Source organism: Gavia stellata, chromosome 5 (assembly GCF_030936135.1).
Source record: "Gavia stellata isolate bGavSte3 chromosome 5, bGavSte3.hap2, whole genome shotgun sequence".
In the NCBI taxonomy this organism is placed as follows: Eukaryota; Metazoa; Chordata; class Aves; order Gaviiformes; family Gaviidae; genus Gavia; species Gavia stellata.
In genome coordinates, this window is record NC_082598.1 from 44,540,634 (window position 1) to 44,557,453 (window position 16,820).

Genomic DNA, 16,820 nt, shown 5'->3' on the forward strand with positions numbered 1-16,820 from the left:
CCAAGGGCATAGGAGCAAGAAGAAAAAACATGAGAATTAAATATATCGCCTGTTATGCGACTAGTTTTAAACTTACCAAAAATCTACACCAAATCTCAAAAAGACAGTGGGAGGAAAATCTACCCTGTCCATCTTCAGGATGTGTGGTTAGAAAACATTAAGGGCAGGAAGCTATGTTTTCTAAGCTTGTGTTTGTTTTATTCTAATTGAAGTTTCAGCTTAAAGGACAGCCGACTAGAAAAACTGATTATCTCTGTTTGTGTGGGATGGGCAATACCTTCATGCTAGATATTGGTTTGATTTAAAAAAAAAATAGCAGTACCTAAAAATTTCTGCACCACTGGCAAAGTACAGAGACTGAGCAGGACAAAGTAAGTTATTCTGCAGGCTAGCAGGAAAAAAAATACATTACAACAAACAGAACAGCTTAATTGGAGAACATGGTTTTACATTTAGGAGCAAATCTACTTTGTTTATGTAAATTGCACTAAAGTATCAGAGAGGGGGTGGTACAGAGGTGGCTTACAGCATTAATTTTAGGCAGAGTAGACCATCTATTTTATTGTATTACATAAGGTTTGGTTGCAAAGCCCATTAAAGTCAACTGACTCTTCATTTACTTCAACAGTCTTTGAATTTGACCCAGAATTTAAACAGCATGACAACTTGCTTTGTAAGCACAAGGTCTGAAAAAATTCCAGTTTGCAGATGAGATTTCCCATGTTGGAGTTGAACCACACTGACAAAATAAATGACTCTGCATACTACTTCTCTTTTGTTGCAGAAAATAATCTCACTCTTACCTGCACATTTTCTTCTGTAACTTGAATTTCAGCAGTGTAAATATAATCAATAAGCATCCTTAGAGTCCAGCCATCGACTTCCTTTATTCGAACTCTCTTTGCTCGGCTTTCACTCATCTCACCTACAAATACAATTTATTAGTCAAGTAAATTAGACAGCACATACGTAAAAGTTTACTAGTAATTGCTCCTGCCTGCCAGCAGCAGAACTTTTTGTGTATGATCAGTTGTGATAGTAAAACAACTTTAATAATAATAATTCAATTTCTTTCCTTCCTCCCTCCAATGAGAAAGGAAGACTTCATTGTTACCATCATGCAAATGCTACCTGGGTTAATACTTTTACTGCAGCTGACCTATTTTCTCCAGTGTATATTATCAAGAAAATATTACTATCAGACTTAAATAAGACTCTTCAAATGCATACAAAAACATTTGGCTAGCAAAGCAAGCTATTAAAATACTATATACTTTATTAACTTCTTAATTGAAGGAGCATACCAAATGCAGTCTGGAGTCATTTTATTTAAAAAAGAAAAATTATATCCCCACAGAAGAATTAACATACATATTTATTTGCTTGCCTACTTATTGCTCCCTTAGCAACTTCACCTCTGTTACAGATCTGATTTAATAGTTAAAACTCAAGCTAAGATAAGATGGTAAGCAAGGGAAAACTTGTTGAATCTTGTTTTGCGGAGGCTGACCCATTGGCCATATGCCACAACTGATCTTCATAGAAAGGCCTGCAAAATAGCTTCTGCCTTCTAAAATATTATGTTTCTCAAAATGCAACATTTTGTTTATATCTGAAATAATTGCCCAAAGATATATTTTGAAGTAATGATTACAACCTTCTCCATGACTACCAACCACACATCTGGTCATCTCAGACCTTTAACCCTTTTTGCATTGACTTGCACTGGGAAATGAAACATGAACTACACCAGTTACTTTGGTAGATATATCAACTTTGACTTTGGAAGAGTATACCCCAGTCTCTGGATATATCCATTTCTTATTCTTCTATATTGGTTGTATTCTTATTTGTCTCCCCTAGGCATCTAGAGATAAGGGTATTGATGAGGTAACAAATTTAATGTATACAACAACAGAAGCAGACAGGATGGGGAAGTGAATCAGAAGATGCTTATCGTTGCTGATATTTCCTTATGAAGTACATACGTATTTTCATTGTTTGGTACCCTGTGGTCTCCAGGATTGGTGCCAAACAATGCATTTTACCCAGTGCATTTGGCAAAGGGATCATCACTGAGAAATTTATTGTTATTCATGCCTTTTTTTTTTTTGAGCTGAAGGGTGAGGGATGGCATTTTAAAAATCAAGCCTATAAGTGGTAGGAAGTGCAGACCATCTACAGCAACGTACTACTACTTAATGGCAGCACAGGTTGCTAGCATTCCAGAAAGCAATGATGATGAACAACATCAAAACCAGCAAAATCCAACCCCTGCAGAACTTTTTTTCACCTGCTCTTCTGAAACATATCCCTACGCCTTTGAAGGATGACTGCAGCACGTTCTCTGCAGGGCCCTGTTTTCCACGTTTCTACTTCTAGTTTGACACAGCTTAAACCTATTGATCTTCAGAGCATGCATGCTGCAAGTTATTTATTATGCAAGCTGCTGTGGAGGTGGTCCTTTGGGAAAATTGTGTGTGTGGGAGAGTACAGTTTGATATTCTGCAAGTACATTAGGTTTGTTTTCAGATTTTGTGTCAAGGCTTCTAGAGCCATGGATAGGCACCTTCTCCGTTTAACAACAGAGCCCAGAATATGCAAAAAAAAAAAAAAAAACAAAACAAGACTTGCTTCTACCTTTCATGCTAAACAGACATGCAGTCTCACTAAAATTCTAGATCTGTTCTCTTGTGATCCAGACTTGTTTGACAGATCATATGCAGGAAACCATAGGTTCACTCGCTAGGCAATCTCAGACTAGAATTCAACCTGCTGAAGAACTCAGTTCAGGCCTGGGAAGTTGCACCACCATATCTCCACGGAGTTGTTAGTGACAGAAAGCGTATCGTGAACAGAAAGGAAAGCATATCGTGAACAGAAAGGAAAGCATATCGTGAACAGAAAGGAAAGCATATCGTGAACAGAAAGGAAAGCATATCGTGAACAGAAAGGAAAGCATATCGTGAACAGAAAGGAAAGCATATCGTGAACAGAAAGGAAAGCATATCGTGAACAGAAAGGAAAGCATATCGTGAACAGAAAGGAAAGCATATCGTGAACAGAAAGGAAAGCATATCGTGAACAGAAAGGAAAGCATATCGTGAACAGAAAGGAAAGCATATCGTGAACAGAAAGGAAAGCACTGAGCTGATCCAACCTCCCAAGTAGAAGCAGCAGAGCATTGGTTAAGTTGAAGTTACTAAAAGGCTAAAATCTTATATGGTTCCTCACAAAGTAATGTAAGGAAGGCTTTTCTTTTTTCTTTTTTTTTTAAACAGAATTTTACAAATGAAGGATGGAAGAGAAGAGAGGAGGTAATTCCCTAAGGATAACTGCCTTGGCAGAAGAGAAAAATAAACCTTGTCCCAAGGCAGGCCCTAGGGCCACTGAAGTGTCCCTTCATTGATGTTTTATAATATTTTCCTCTAACAATTTAGGCGTATTTAATTCAGATCACAATACACTTTTCTGAAGAATTTCACTGTATACAGAAGGAAGAATTATTCCTGGTAACATAGTCCCAGATGTTTAGTCTTCCTTTTCCCCTCTACTTATAATTGTTACTAACTTTAAAAGGCAGTAACTTTTTCTTTTTCAGTATTTAATAGGGCTATTTCTACCATTGCAATAAGCAGAAACGGAAAAAAACCCAGGCAGAGGGTTAATGCCATACCCGATCCTGCACAGCAGTCAGTACCTAATGACTCAGACAAAGATGAAAGTAACCTGCAAACGTGTGTCCAAATATAAGCTTCTAATTTGTAGTCAAGGAGTAACCCTGAAGCATAGAAGTGCAATTTTTTTTTTTTTTTACTGTCTTTTCAGTCACTGTTTTATTCTGGATGGAGGAAGATACTTTTCCATTTGCTTGTAGCTGGTTAAGGGATCAAACTTGCTTATTTGAACTTGCAGATTACTGGATGAGACTACAAATCCACCTGAGGAGTGTGAATTGCAGGGTTCACATAGATAACAATTATGATGAACTTCAGGATTTTTTTTGCAGGGAACAATTGAAACACACCAACACAACAGTTGGGCCCTGCTGAAAGCAGCCTATGATAGTAGTATAAAATCTGTCGATAAACCTTGAAGCCACAGCTCAATTCTATTTAAATTCCCACCAATTTGGTTCACCAACTACACAAACATTGCCACAGATGTATGGGTTAAATGCTTCCCACCCATTACTCAGGTGAGCATTCCCACCTCCTACACCACTGGGGGCCAAAGATGACCTACATTTAACAACATAAAACAAACAAAAAATTTTAAAAGGGACTGAAGCAAGGAAAGGACCAAGACTTCAGCGATTCCATCTGGAGAGTGGCCACAGACACTGCTGCACTGGCACTCCTAACAAGTCAAACTCCTCCACAGAAAGGGCAGTCAGGGCAAGCAGAAATGTCTTGTCTGCCACAGGAAGCATAATATAAAACTTACACTCTGAGTAAAGAATATTTTCAATGTGACAGTCAACAACAGTTAATCTTTAATACAGAACTAATGTAAGAGGCTTGTGTTTCTCTGTTACTAAGGTGATAATAAGGAACTGTAGAAACAGCTGTTTTCACTCTAACTTTAAAGAGCTGAAAATTAAGAAAGAATGTCTCAGTCACCTGGAATGTTTGCCTCAACCACAAATGCAAATATGAAGAACTACTAGAGGGATAGATATTTAATTTTACACACAACTTTAAAGCATTGTTGCTGCTAGTAGTGACTCCACTTCTAGATTTGGTTGTGTCAAAATATTTGCATATAAAATCAAGAATAATCAGGACACAACAGTATTTCAAATTTCAATCTTCCAGTTGCATACAATTAAAGTTATTAAAACTCCAATTTGCTTGTATACTAGTAGGCCAAGAGTCACATTTCTGCCTCCACCTGAGCTCGCGGTCAGAAGCAATATGTTGCAGAGAATTCTTTTAATTTCACACAGTCAACATTAACTACCAAACTGGCACAAGATTTGAGAAAGAACAGACAAAACTTCAGAAGTTAATTTTAACATGATTTAATAGCATTCTCACTTTGGCACTGAATTCCACATGATTTCAATGTGATTTATAACCATTATGGAATTAAACCCACAGCACAGGAATTCAGCTGGAGGCTCCTATGAACCTGAACCTATCTTAGCCTTGTAAGCCCTCAGCATTCCTGTTGTAGCAGCAAAGCAGTAACTTGGCCAGCATGGAGCAAGCAGAGGCAGAATCAAGCCTGCACAGAGAAGTTGGGGCAATGATGCAGAGTACATCTGTCATGGAGAATTACCCTAAAAATACTGAAACATGCACTCCAGCGATAGGCTGCCAAAGCCACAGAAAGCTTTCGTATCTACTAACAGCCTAGAGCACTCAGGGTCTGAAGAACATAGCAGCAGTAGTTGTTAAAGGATATAATTTACTGCAAAATTCACAGCAAAGTTATTTTAACCTTCTTTTCTACAAGTGAGATTACTAGATCCTTGAAGGGTATAACAACTCTACTATTCCTGGCTTAATATTTAAATTTGTTTAAATGAAGGAGGCTTTTTAAAGCATTCTTCACGCTAACAAAAAATAAGTTGCCAGTATGTCCTTAGACTGCAAAAAAAAAATTCATTAAGAAACCCAAATGTTCCTATTGCCTTATCTAAAAATTAAATGAGATCCTAAAAAGCAAAAGTCATTTAATTTTGTGCTTTATACAGTTGGGTTGGATTAGAACATAGTAAGTATTGAAACATTTGGTACCTGTAAACATGGCATGGAAGTAGGGGCTGCAGGCGGCTAGCACAACTCTATGCGCTGCAATTTCCATGTCTTCAGCTACTATCGTCACATCACACAGCAAGTTTTGACTATTTAGAAATATCAGAGAAGGCAATTTCACATAAGTGAACTACAACAGAAGAGCATATAATATCACACACATTTCTTTTCCCATGCCCTCAAAAGAGGCAGGCAGACAATGTTGATGAAGCATTGTTTTTAAATGCATTACACAATCACATGGCTATTACTCAGTCAGATTACAGATGGTGCTTGGGTACATAGAACTTTCTAAAAATCAAACTACTGAATTGTGATTTCTCGCACAGAAGTTTTCTGCATTGAATAACCAAAACTTGTATCAGCCCAAACCTTCTCACTGGAAGTCTGAGCCTCTGAATAATTATGATAGAAAAAAAGAATTTGATATACCCCAACACTAAAAAAATTGAGGTAAGAAATAAGACTTTACAAATAAAGAATCCAAACTTCAATTGTGATGCCTGTGTCACATTACACCAGAAGCTCATGCCTACTTAATTGTTCAAAATCACTACTCGATCATATCTATATTTACTGTTTTCCAAGCATTTTTCATACACAGCCCATGCACACGATAGCAATTATTTTTTCCACTCTGACCAGTTTAGAATTTATTATAGTTAACTTCGTATCTTGCCTGACTTATCTTCATTACATGCATTTGCGTTCTTGTCCTTTGCAACTGTAATACATATTTCCTCCCTCTTCTGTTGAAATAAAGTAACATCTCATTACAATCATTCCTAATACAGGTGTTTCCAATGCAGTTTACAGCTATTGGATATACCTCTTCCAGTTAAACTCACCACACCACGTACTCTTTATAATCCAATTTTCTAGATGGAAAGGGGGGTGGTGGATGGGGCTGGGGGGGCAGGGAACCACACCACACCACCAAAAGGCTGCAATTTCCCAGCATCCAAATAGCCATAGTCACAGTTGTCTTATTTCCCTCTCATGCTAGCACTGTCCCTGGAGAAGTAGCATACAATCCACAAAACTCAGAACCAGGGCAACAAAGGGAAGAGGGGAAAGTATGGTTTAACAGAATATATTCCTTAGGGATGGAGCTAGAGCTGTATGTCAATCCAGTGTTCTTTGTTCTCTGTACTTCTGAAAAGATAAATTTTACCTTCTTGAATATATATCACAGTTAGAGTGCAGACTTTCTGATAGTTTGCAACCACCACGCAGAGTTGTAGCAGAGACTGGGGTGAGTTGTTGCATTTTGCTCTGACAGAGCTAGAGCTCTCAGCCAAACTGCTCAGATATTCCCCTCAGGCCAAAGAAAACTCCATGATCTCTCAGCCTCTGCAATCGTCCAATTTCTTGAGTGCAGACTCAAGTAAGGTGGCCTTGGGGAGGTCACACACCAAAAATTTTGGTGGCCACATCTAACCTTTGGGGACATATTGCAATCCTAGCATTAGAATATTTTCCCTCTTTCAGCTCTTAATACATACAGCAACTATCTAAATCTCCTAAGTTTAGCCTGCAATATGGTTATTATAAGAAAAGATGTATAATACAAGGTAACAACAACACCCAGATGAAACACACAATTCAGAGGAGCTTGAAAACAACCATTAAGTTTATTATACAAAAATTGAAACAGAAAGCTGCACATAACAGGTCATCGGATAGCCAGCTTTTTCAGACACCTGCACTTATCCTGACAACAGCAACAAAAGGGTTCATACTTAGCTATACAGAAATACCAAAGATAACAATGAAGCCAGAAGCAACAGGATTACATCAATGCAAAACTCCAGATAATTAATTACAGTGCACATATACGGACATGGTAACTTAGAGGTAGTCCGGATACATCTGGAACTGCATTAGGTGAATGAATATGCTCTGCGTTACTACAAAGCTGACAAGCTAAATAAACTACTGAAGAAAAAAGCTTATAAACTTAATCATGTACTCTGCTGCAAGCATCTTGTGGCTTCCACATCAACTCAGCACCTTCATTTCATGAGGGCACACCAATTTAGTTTAGAAAAGCTTGCGTTCTGAAGTGATATTGTACTAATTTGCTTGTATAAAGTGACTGAATGAACAGACCCGTGGGGGGTACACCATCTTCGTAAAGGAAATGAGAAAATGAGAAATGGAGGGGCAAAAGAGTACAGATTTAAGAACAGTAACTGTTTACCAGCTTGCAGGTTATTCTTCATTGGTTTATACAGAGAAAGGTCATTATCCACATCTTCAAAAGATTTTGGTAAAGTCTTGTTTTTAAGAATGAGGATTTTAACAACTATAGGTAAGGTCAAATTCCATTGTGATAAAAGCAAATTATAATGAAGAGGCAAGATAGGCATCAGAGGGTAATTTCTTCATATGTCAAGAACTAATTAGCTACCCTAATGATCTCTCTGACTCAGTGTTGAGGTGATGGTGAGTAATGAAATGACAAAAACTACCAAGGACAAAATTACTCAAATCTGTCAAAATTTGAAGGCACAGAAAAACCCTCTTATGAGCTAACAGAACCAGGCAACCTGACAGCAACCAAAAATGTAATATAAACTCACAGACTTAAGCATTCCAAAACCAATGTATTTTAGATGCTTAAGCAGATTATTTCTTCACTAGTTATCCACTTTCTCAAAAGTATACCTCTGGCGAATACCTGCTTGTGCTACACTAATGAAAAGAACTGAGACAGAAACCACTTCAAAAATGTAGTCAGTGAAATCATAATTTACTTGATTAATATTAGGTCTTCATTTAGAGTAATGAAGTCTGAAACATTTCTAAAATATTTTATTTTATTATTTCAAACAAATAAATGCAAATATTAATGTTTATAATCTTATCTAATTGGCACTTACGATTTTAAAAGCTGTACTCAGCTTAAACAGTAAACATTGCTGCATCAACTACCTTATTTAATAAGAACTACAGTTAACGTTTGCATGGCACTGCTCCTGTTCCAACTTCAACTATTTATACGTGTTAAGACAAAATTGCTCAAACTGCTTCTACAGCAATTCGAATTTAAGTAACCATGGAAACTAAAGTATATTCTGAAAATAATCCACGGCCTTCAACAATGCACTCTGCTGGAAGACCATGTATCTTTTACTCGCAACACAACAAAATGCAGGTAAGGTTTCTGACTTCTGCAACTGTTGCAAGATTCATTCTGGGAAACTGTTTCTTCATCTAAACTCTTGCTCATCCTTAGGAAGTCATGGCTACTGCATTTAGCCAGGCTTTATTACACTCCTTGAGACACTGAATATGTTTACTGGGATCCTTGAAAAAACCAAGGACATAAGTAAGGTGAAGCAACAAGTATCAGTTCTTCCAGCATAAGGTCACTAGGCTGTTAACGTACTAGAAAAATAGTCTCTGCTCTTACCCCATTATCCTCAGACCATGGAAGTCTTTGAGCTGGATTTAAGTCATTTATAGTCAGCATATGATTTTCTCCAATCTTCCAGTACAGTACAAACTGTCACAGCCAGATAAATACATTGATCTGATCATAGTATCTACCATAGCATTAAAGATTTACCCACAAAGAACAGGGAATATCACAGGCAGAGGCATACTTTAATAGGTTATCAGTTGCTGTCTTTTTTTCAGGTGAAGCCTCTCTAGTTTTTAATCTTATATGGGAAATAACAAAGGACTACAGGATTTTCACACCCTCCGGTAGTGTCTATGCTAGAAAAGTGTTTTATTTATTTAATTTCTCCATTGTTGCTGTTAGTTATAAAGCTGAATTACTGTCAGTGACAGCTGTGAGTCCTAATTACCAGAGCTCAGTTGTGAGCTCTAATTACCAGGTGTCACAGTTTTCAACATCATCTCACCTACTCATATGTAGAAAATAAATCAATATGGGTGCTAAGAACAGCATCAGTACCAGTCTCCCAGTTTTGCTGAAACCGATGGTAGTATCACTCAAGGTCTTACAAAACTTTATTGAGAAAAGTTACTTTCAACATCTGATTTGGGGGTTCATCAGTTTCTCCCAGGGGGCAAGCAAAAGATAACTAAGAAAAGAAAGCGTACTGTCAGTTGGTTTACATTTGTTAGACTGTGCCCTATGTCTCCGGACTAGAAAATTTTAACATTTTTCCAGTTCACAGCCTACAACAAAAATCAACAACAGGCATACGAAGAGCCTTAGGCTCAACTAAAGAGTCACTTTTCACCTATCCATGATCAACTACATACAAGACTGAATCAGTAGCTGTAACTCCTTAAATGTAACCTCTAAGTATTTCTCAAGTCCCATAAGCCTAGTTTTGATTAACTTGTGAGGGGCAAAAACATACTGCACACATTACAGCTATCATCACATGACTATCATTCAGCTATCACTTCATTGTATATTTAATCCTTTTTATCAGCTACACTTCTGGAATTGCGTGTTCTTAATAAATAAACTATTATTAACTTAATAAATGCAAGTGAAAGTAAAAAATGTATTATGGACAGGCAGACATACACAGTGAAGTAATACCTTCTTAATTCATTCATAACTTTAAAAGCTTTCTTCATATGCCATGGATTTACTGTAACAGGACAGTGAATTTCGGTGTTATCATCTTTCAGATCCAAGGGCTTCTGATGGCAAAGTTTGGTACATCTGGAAAGAAAGAGAAAAAAAGAAGAGAGTTAATACTTCCGTCTAATCTCCAGTTCTGTCACTCTTATTTTCTCCACCTTCATCTTGGGGAGAAGGAGAAGATTTGCACTTTAACTTATTCTTTACTCCAAGCAATTTTGGTTTCCCTGTTACCAACAGCATGGAGGAGTAGGTAGAATTCCCAAGGAAGCGCTAAGTTGGTGACCAACATTAGTGAGGTTGACAGAGGCACTCAGGACTAACAATAATCTCAACTAAGAAAAACATGAGGATGATGCCGTAGAACATTTCCAATAAGCCCTGAAGTAAGGGGAGGAACAGAGGTTCGGGAACTTTTAGCCTGGTGCCCGTACAGATCAACGGCAGAACACAGCATCCATCACCCCCGTCTCTCAACGCCTTCACCACCTGCGAGACAAGAGCTGCTCTCTGTCCTTCTACCCTTACTGGTTCACACAGCTCCCAGTTCATCTCTAACATGAAGACCACATGATGACTGCCATAATTGTCCAAGCTTTCCCCAGACATAAGTGAGTATGAGAAAAACTGGGTAGTTTTGAATGTTTTGAAAAGCAAGAGTGACCAGACTCTTCATTTTTCTTACTCTCAACACCCCACCCAAAGTAGCAAGAGAAAAACTAAGCAGTGCGAAATATCATTAGCTCTATCTACAACTATCTCTTTCTATAAGAAATACCCAAGTTCTACAAACACTAACTTCTGTAGAAAAATGGTTATGTACACCTCTCAGTCACTAGGACTGTCTAAACAGCAAGTGGATTTTTCATGCCAAGCCAAGCCAATGGGTTTTGTGTTTACAATCTCAATGTTATTCTTACAAAGCAAATTACATTGTAAAAGTCACTGAAGTCACTTGGTGGGGCAACTGACCCTGGTACATCAGAAATCTGATTTCAAATGAAACTCAATCTTACTTGCTTTAGATAAGAATAGTCAAATTGAATGTATGTATTGACTCCCATAATTCCAGCCTCTCTTCTACCATACCTAGAACTTTTTACTTGGGCATGTCTAAAGAAGCTTAAAAGACAAATTCAACAATAATTTAAGATTTTAACCTGGAACTCTACATTCTGTGCACTACAGCAACATGCAAAGCAAAGTAGTTGGCTCTCCTTTTCATGATTTCGAAACTAGCTACAAAATTTTGGGGCAAAACAACATGAAAATGCATCAAGCAACAAAGGAACATCAAGCAACAAAGTCTCAGTAAAACACTGGCTAACAAAGTAAGGTCCATCTACAGAACTCAAACTACTAACAACCTACTACATTGTACCATGAAACTGCTATGAATTAAAAGTTTAATGCTCAATTTTGAAAATGATACAACTCATTTATTGAAAGGGGCAAGTAACAGACAGAAATTTTGCATCAATCAGAAAAAAAAGTAGTTACATGTTATATAGCACATACACATGCTGCTGTATGGAGGTAAGAAAAAAGACATCCTACCTAGCAAAATCCTTTAGACTGAATATTACCCCTCTAAATTACGTGAGATATGTAGTAATCAGCATTCAAAAAATTATACACAGAAATCGGTGACTTCAGGAAATATTTAAAACACCAAAGACTAACTGTGAGGAAGAGACCCAGCTTTTAATTACACCACTGACTTATGAAGTCCAAGATAAGAACACTTCTTCTATGGCACCTTTTTACATCCCAAAGCAATGCATCAGATACTGATGTGTACATATTTGGATACCTATACAGACTATATATACATCACATAGAGATATGCAAGAAAAAAAAAAGTGGTCAGAGTGGCCTGTAAAGAGCTGCCAAGGATCCTGGATAGATGGAGGAGTTGCTATGAAGCGTAAATTCATCTGCTGAAGTTTCATTAGTTTGTCACAAAGGATGACTTTGTTTTAAGGTAATGAAGCCTACAAATCTGTCAGTCATATGCCTTCTGTTTTGAGACCTGCTAGTCTGCCTGAAGTTACTGGAGTCTCTCTTACCATTTCACCAGGTGGGTCAAAGCTGTCTGCAACTGGTTCCCTTTCCTTCGTTCTCAAGAGCCTCGCCCACAGCGTACCTGGAAACGCACCTCCTGAAGGCGTGGGATGAAGCTACGCTGAAGTGGAGCATATAAAATACTGGCTGAACCCAACTGAAGTGCAGCTGGAAATAACGTGGCTTGCCTAGCGCACTGCTACTAAAAAGATGCTTAACTAAATAACCAGAAAACCGAGAGTGTGACGAGCATGACTGCTGAGTCAAACAGGGAGTAATTTGGGACCACATATGGAGGAAGCAGAAGGAGTGAGGGGGAGGAGGGGAAAAAAGAAAAAAAAAAAGCCTGTCCCCGCAAGCTGGAAGGCACACGGGGAGGCGGCGGGGCGGGGGTGCCGGCAGCCCTGCCCGCCCGCGGGGAGCCCGGCGCCCGCTGCCTCCACGGCCGGGCCTGCCCGCCCGGCCGATGCCCGCCCCGGGACCCAGCGCCCCGCCGACGCGGGCACCGCAGCGGGCACGACGGGGCATCCCAAGCCACCGGGCGGCCGCGCTGGCCCTGGGGAGCGCCGGACACCGGCTGCCGCCCTCGGCCGCCGCTCAAGGGCTCCGCCGCCGGGTCGCCGATACGACGCTCCCGCCAGCGCTGCCCCGCGCCGCCGGGTCCGGGTCCGGGTCCCCCACGCCGGCGCAGAGGCTGCCCGCGGGCACCGCTCCCCGCCTGGGGCCGGGGGGCCCGGCAAGGGCCGGCCGCACGGCGCGCCAGGCGGGCTGCGGAGCGGCGCGGCAGCTGGGCTCGCTGCTACCCGGCTGGGCCCGGCCCCGCGCCCCCAGCCCACGGCACGGCACAGCGCTCCGCTCCACACCGCCGCCCCGGTGGGCTCCGGGAGCCCGTCAGCCTCCCCGCCCGCCCCGCCGCCGCACTCACACGGGCGGCAGCAGCATCTCCATCGCGGCTCCGCTCGGGCTCCCTCCGTGCAACGCGGGCGCGGCGCGCTGCCGCCAGCACCATGCCAGCCGCCGCTGCCCCCGCCGCGGGGTGCCGGCTAGGTCCGCCCGGCAGAGCCCCCGCTACCTGCCGGCCCGCCGGGAGCCGCCGGCGCTGCCCACTTCCGGGTTCCCGCCCGCGGGAGAGCGTCGGCGGGGACGGGCCGCTGCGCGCAGGCGCGGCGGCAGGGGGCGCCCGGCCCGGCCCCGCCCCGCCCCGCCCCTGTGCGGCGCGGAGGGCTGCCGCCCCTCGCGCGGCCCCGGTCCCCGGGGTGGGCAGGGTCCCCCAAGCGGAGCCTCCCGCCCGGGCCCTGCGCTGGGTGCCCTCGGGGCGGCGGGGCAGGCTGCTGCCTCTCGGTGGGGCAGGCCCGTCCCAGGGCTTTAGGAAGAGGGGGACGAGTCGGTGCAGTTCCCCTTTGCTGGAAGAAGCGTCTCCTTCAAGGGGGTGAGCCTGGGTGCAGCGCCCTTCTCGGTCCGAGGGCACCCAAGAGCGCATCTCCCACCTCCCAGGAGAGCGGTGGCTCAGGGCGGGGCGGGAGAGCGGCACGCCCGAGCTGTCCCACACGGGGACCTGTCCCACAGAGCGCCCACGTCAGGGTGTCCTCAGCAGCGGGGAGGACGGCTTGGGGCGCTCGCGAGGGCACACAGCCGTGCTCTAGGCCCTGGCGCCGGGACTCTTTCCTTTCAGACAAAGAAATTAAAAGCGGTCGCAGGTCTCTCCCGTCAGAAGACCCACCCCGAGACGCGCGCAGTGGAGGGGCGTCTGCAGCTTCGCCCCGGGCCGGCCGGGCAGCGGGCCCGACACCCGCTCGCACGGGAGGTGGCAGCTCGAGCGGGGGCCGAGGCGAAGCCCAAAAGCGCACTGGGGCGAGAAGAGGGGTGCTGCGGTTGGACGCCGGTGCTCCAGTTCGCTGTGACCTGCTGTATCTCATCCGCCTTTGCCTGACCTGCTCCAGCGGAAGAGCGGCTGTGCCGCTCAGAGCTGCCGCCCTCCCGTCTTCAGTCGTACAATCGCCAGCCTCGCTGACATTTAGCGCGAAGCACTTGAGTTGTGTTTTAATGTTTGCTTAAGCAGCCTGTGTGATGCAGAATGGCAAAAAGAAACACAGGCGGGACAGCGACCTATTTCAAACGTGTGTCTTTGGGATTGACACTAATTCAGACAGTAACGAAGAATACTACATTTAGCAACTTCTGACTTGGGGCATTTGAGAAGAATTTACTGTACTTAAACCTCTGTAATTTACTTCTAAATCTTAGAAGATTGTGTAGTGGAAGATGCGTTTAGCAAGCTGAACACAATTCAGGTATTTAAGTCTGATAGTGTCTGTAAAAATAAAATGCGTCTTCACTGGAATAACTGATTTGATATTGACAAAGTAACTCTAAAGCTCATAAATCTGTTATTAACTGACCACCACTATTTTTCTAAGAGTGAGAGGAGTTTGAGGACAGCACATTTTAAGTAGAAAGCAAAACAGAAAATGGCAGGTGCGTTTTGGGTGAAGAATATTACAGATGGATACATAAAGCCTTCACCAATGTTTCTAATAAAATCACAAGTTATTAAAACTAAATGTATTTTAATTTATTATTTCATGTTTTCTAATGTCTAATAATATTCCTCACTTGGAAAATGCCATTTTAGTTTTCTCAGTTTACCAATCCTCTTTCACTACACTGTTACGTTTGATCTGGGAACACTTTGAAATTTTTTCAATGGGTTTCCACTGGAAGTTCTTCTAAATTAAATAATCACAGTTGTCAGTGCCTGTTTTTATGAAGACTGTGCTTCGTAACTGCTGAATTTGTCTCTGAGAGAGACAGAGAACTGGATTTGCCTCTAGGCTGTATTAGAGAAGACAAGCTACTTGTTAAAGATTTGAAAGACGCAACAAAACCTGCTTGCAGGGCAGTCTGCTCTGAAGGGGCCAGCTACCAAAAATGCGGTCTGAAATGGAGGTTTAAAATTCAGCCAGCTCTGGGTGTCACAGCATCAGCGAGTTCAGAGTTTGTAAGCAGGTCTGGCCTGGGTAGATCAGAGAGTTGCTGACGACTGTCACATTGTACTTTCAGGTTTCTATAGCCTAGAGTAAACTCCTGTACATGTTACTTTTTAAGACAAGGATCCCAGCTTTTACTGATCCATAAGACCTAAGTGAATCCTACTGGTAATAGACTGCACTGTCTTTCAGGGTCCACATTAGACTATGAAGTCATTGTAAACTTGTCCGGAAGCTGATGAGGGGTTTTGTACACTACTTGCGTATAGATCCTGCAAGCATGTAGGCAGCTGCAGATTCTGCCCCTTGTTAACAGGGCAGAACTGTTTAATAATGTTCATTCTTAAATGAACATTAAGCATTTCCAACCTGTCACTTCACTCGTTTTCTCACAGTGTTGTTTTGGCTTTTGAGCCAAACATTTAACGTTAGTTGAAGTAACTTCTGTAACACAGACCATCAAAAAGAAACACAAATAGGGCAGGGTTCTATCTTTTTTCTAAAATTATGTCTTTGTACTTCAGTAATCCCGAAAGGAATCATAAATGGCTGAAACAAAAATGACTGCATCCAAAATACATTATGTGGTTATGGCAAAACAACTTACATATCTAACCATGAGAAAACACATCCTTTAAATACAATGTTTGGATATTTATGGGATTCTGCTTGATCCAATATCTCTTCTTAGAACAGAACTTTTAGAGAAAAAAATTATTTTTATATAAGTGTGGGTGTATATATGTAGTTTTGAAAGGAAATAGGCTACATTTCTTAACGATGATGAAACAGATGCCATTTTTGTTTATGCTGCAGCAATTCAAATCACTGCATTTACTGAGGAAAATTCCCTATCATGGTTAGGACTGCCCCTGTAATAACTCTTGGTCCTTTCCCACTTGTTTTAGAGAGTTCCAAAGGAATGCTGCCAACGCTTACTAGTGATTGTGCGGTTCTTTGGATATATTGACACTAGAAGTACTTTACTGACACAGAAATCCTGATACTATACATCAGTGAAGTACATCCACTGAAAATGAAGCTATGCCAGCGAAGCTCTGCTTTCTAGCAAGACAGTTCCACAAGTTAGTTACACAGTCCTACAAATGGATTAAGCAATCCTGGTAAAAGTCAATGTAACTGCATGCATACATGGTGTTTTATAAGCATCTTTAAGGGATCACGAACCATGCTGATGTGGTCATGTTAGAAGAAATCTGTATTAGGTTTAGCCACAGAGAACACTGAAAGCAGCTCTTGCCAGTATTTTTAATTAACAAACGCAGGTTAGGAAGACCTCTCCAAAAAGGACAAAAAATACGTTTGTAAGAACATTTACTCTCGTTACAGATATTAGAAGCCATACCTTCTTAACAATTTGGGCACAATGTTTATGAGAAGGTGCTGCTAAGGCTGGGATTCTTTTCACGA

The 16,820-nt window shown here is 41.7% G+C and overlaps 1 protein-coding gene across 1 annotated transcript in view; it reads right to left on the reverse strand.

Annotated features, from left to right (window-relative positions):
- Window positions 1-10,419, reverse strand: part of KLHL2 (kelch like family member 2) — a 58,436-nt gene extending 48,017 nt beyond the window's left edge. The window contains exons 1-3 of the mRNA XM_059817493.1: window positions 10,294-10,419; window positions 5,745-5,851; window positions 804-925 (exon numbers count right to left, since the gene is read on the reverse strand). Coding sequence (XP_059673476.1) covers window positions 804-925; window positions 5,745-5,851; window positions 10,294-10,331 — 267 coding nt within the window. The 5' untranslated portion in view covers window positions 10,332-10,419. The remainder of the gene's footprint in view (window positions 1-803; window positions 926-5,744; window positions 5,852-10,293) is intronic.
- Between the last annotated feature and the right edge of the window lie 6,401 nt (window positions 10,420-16,820).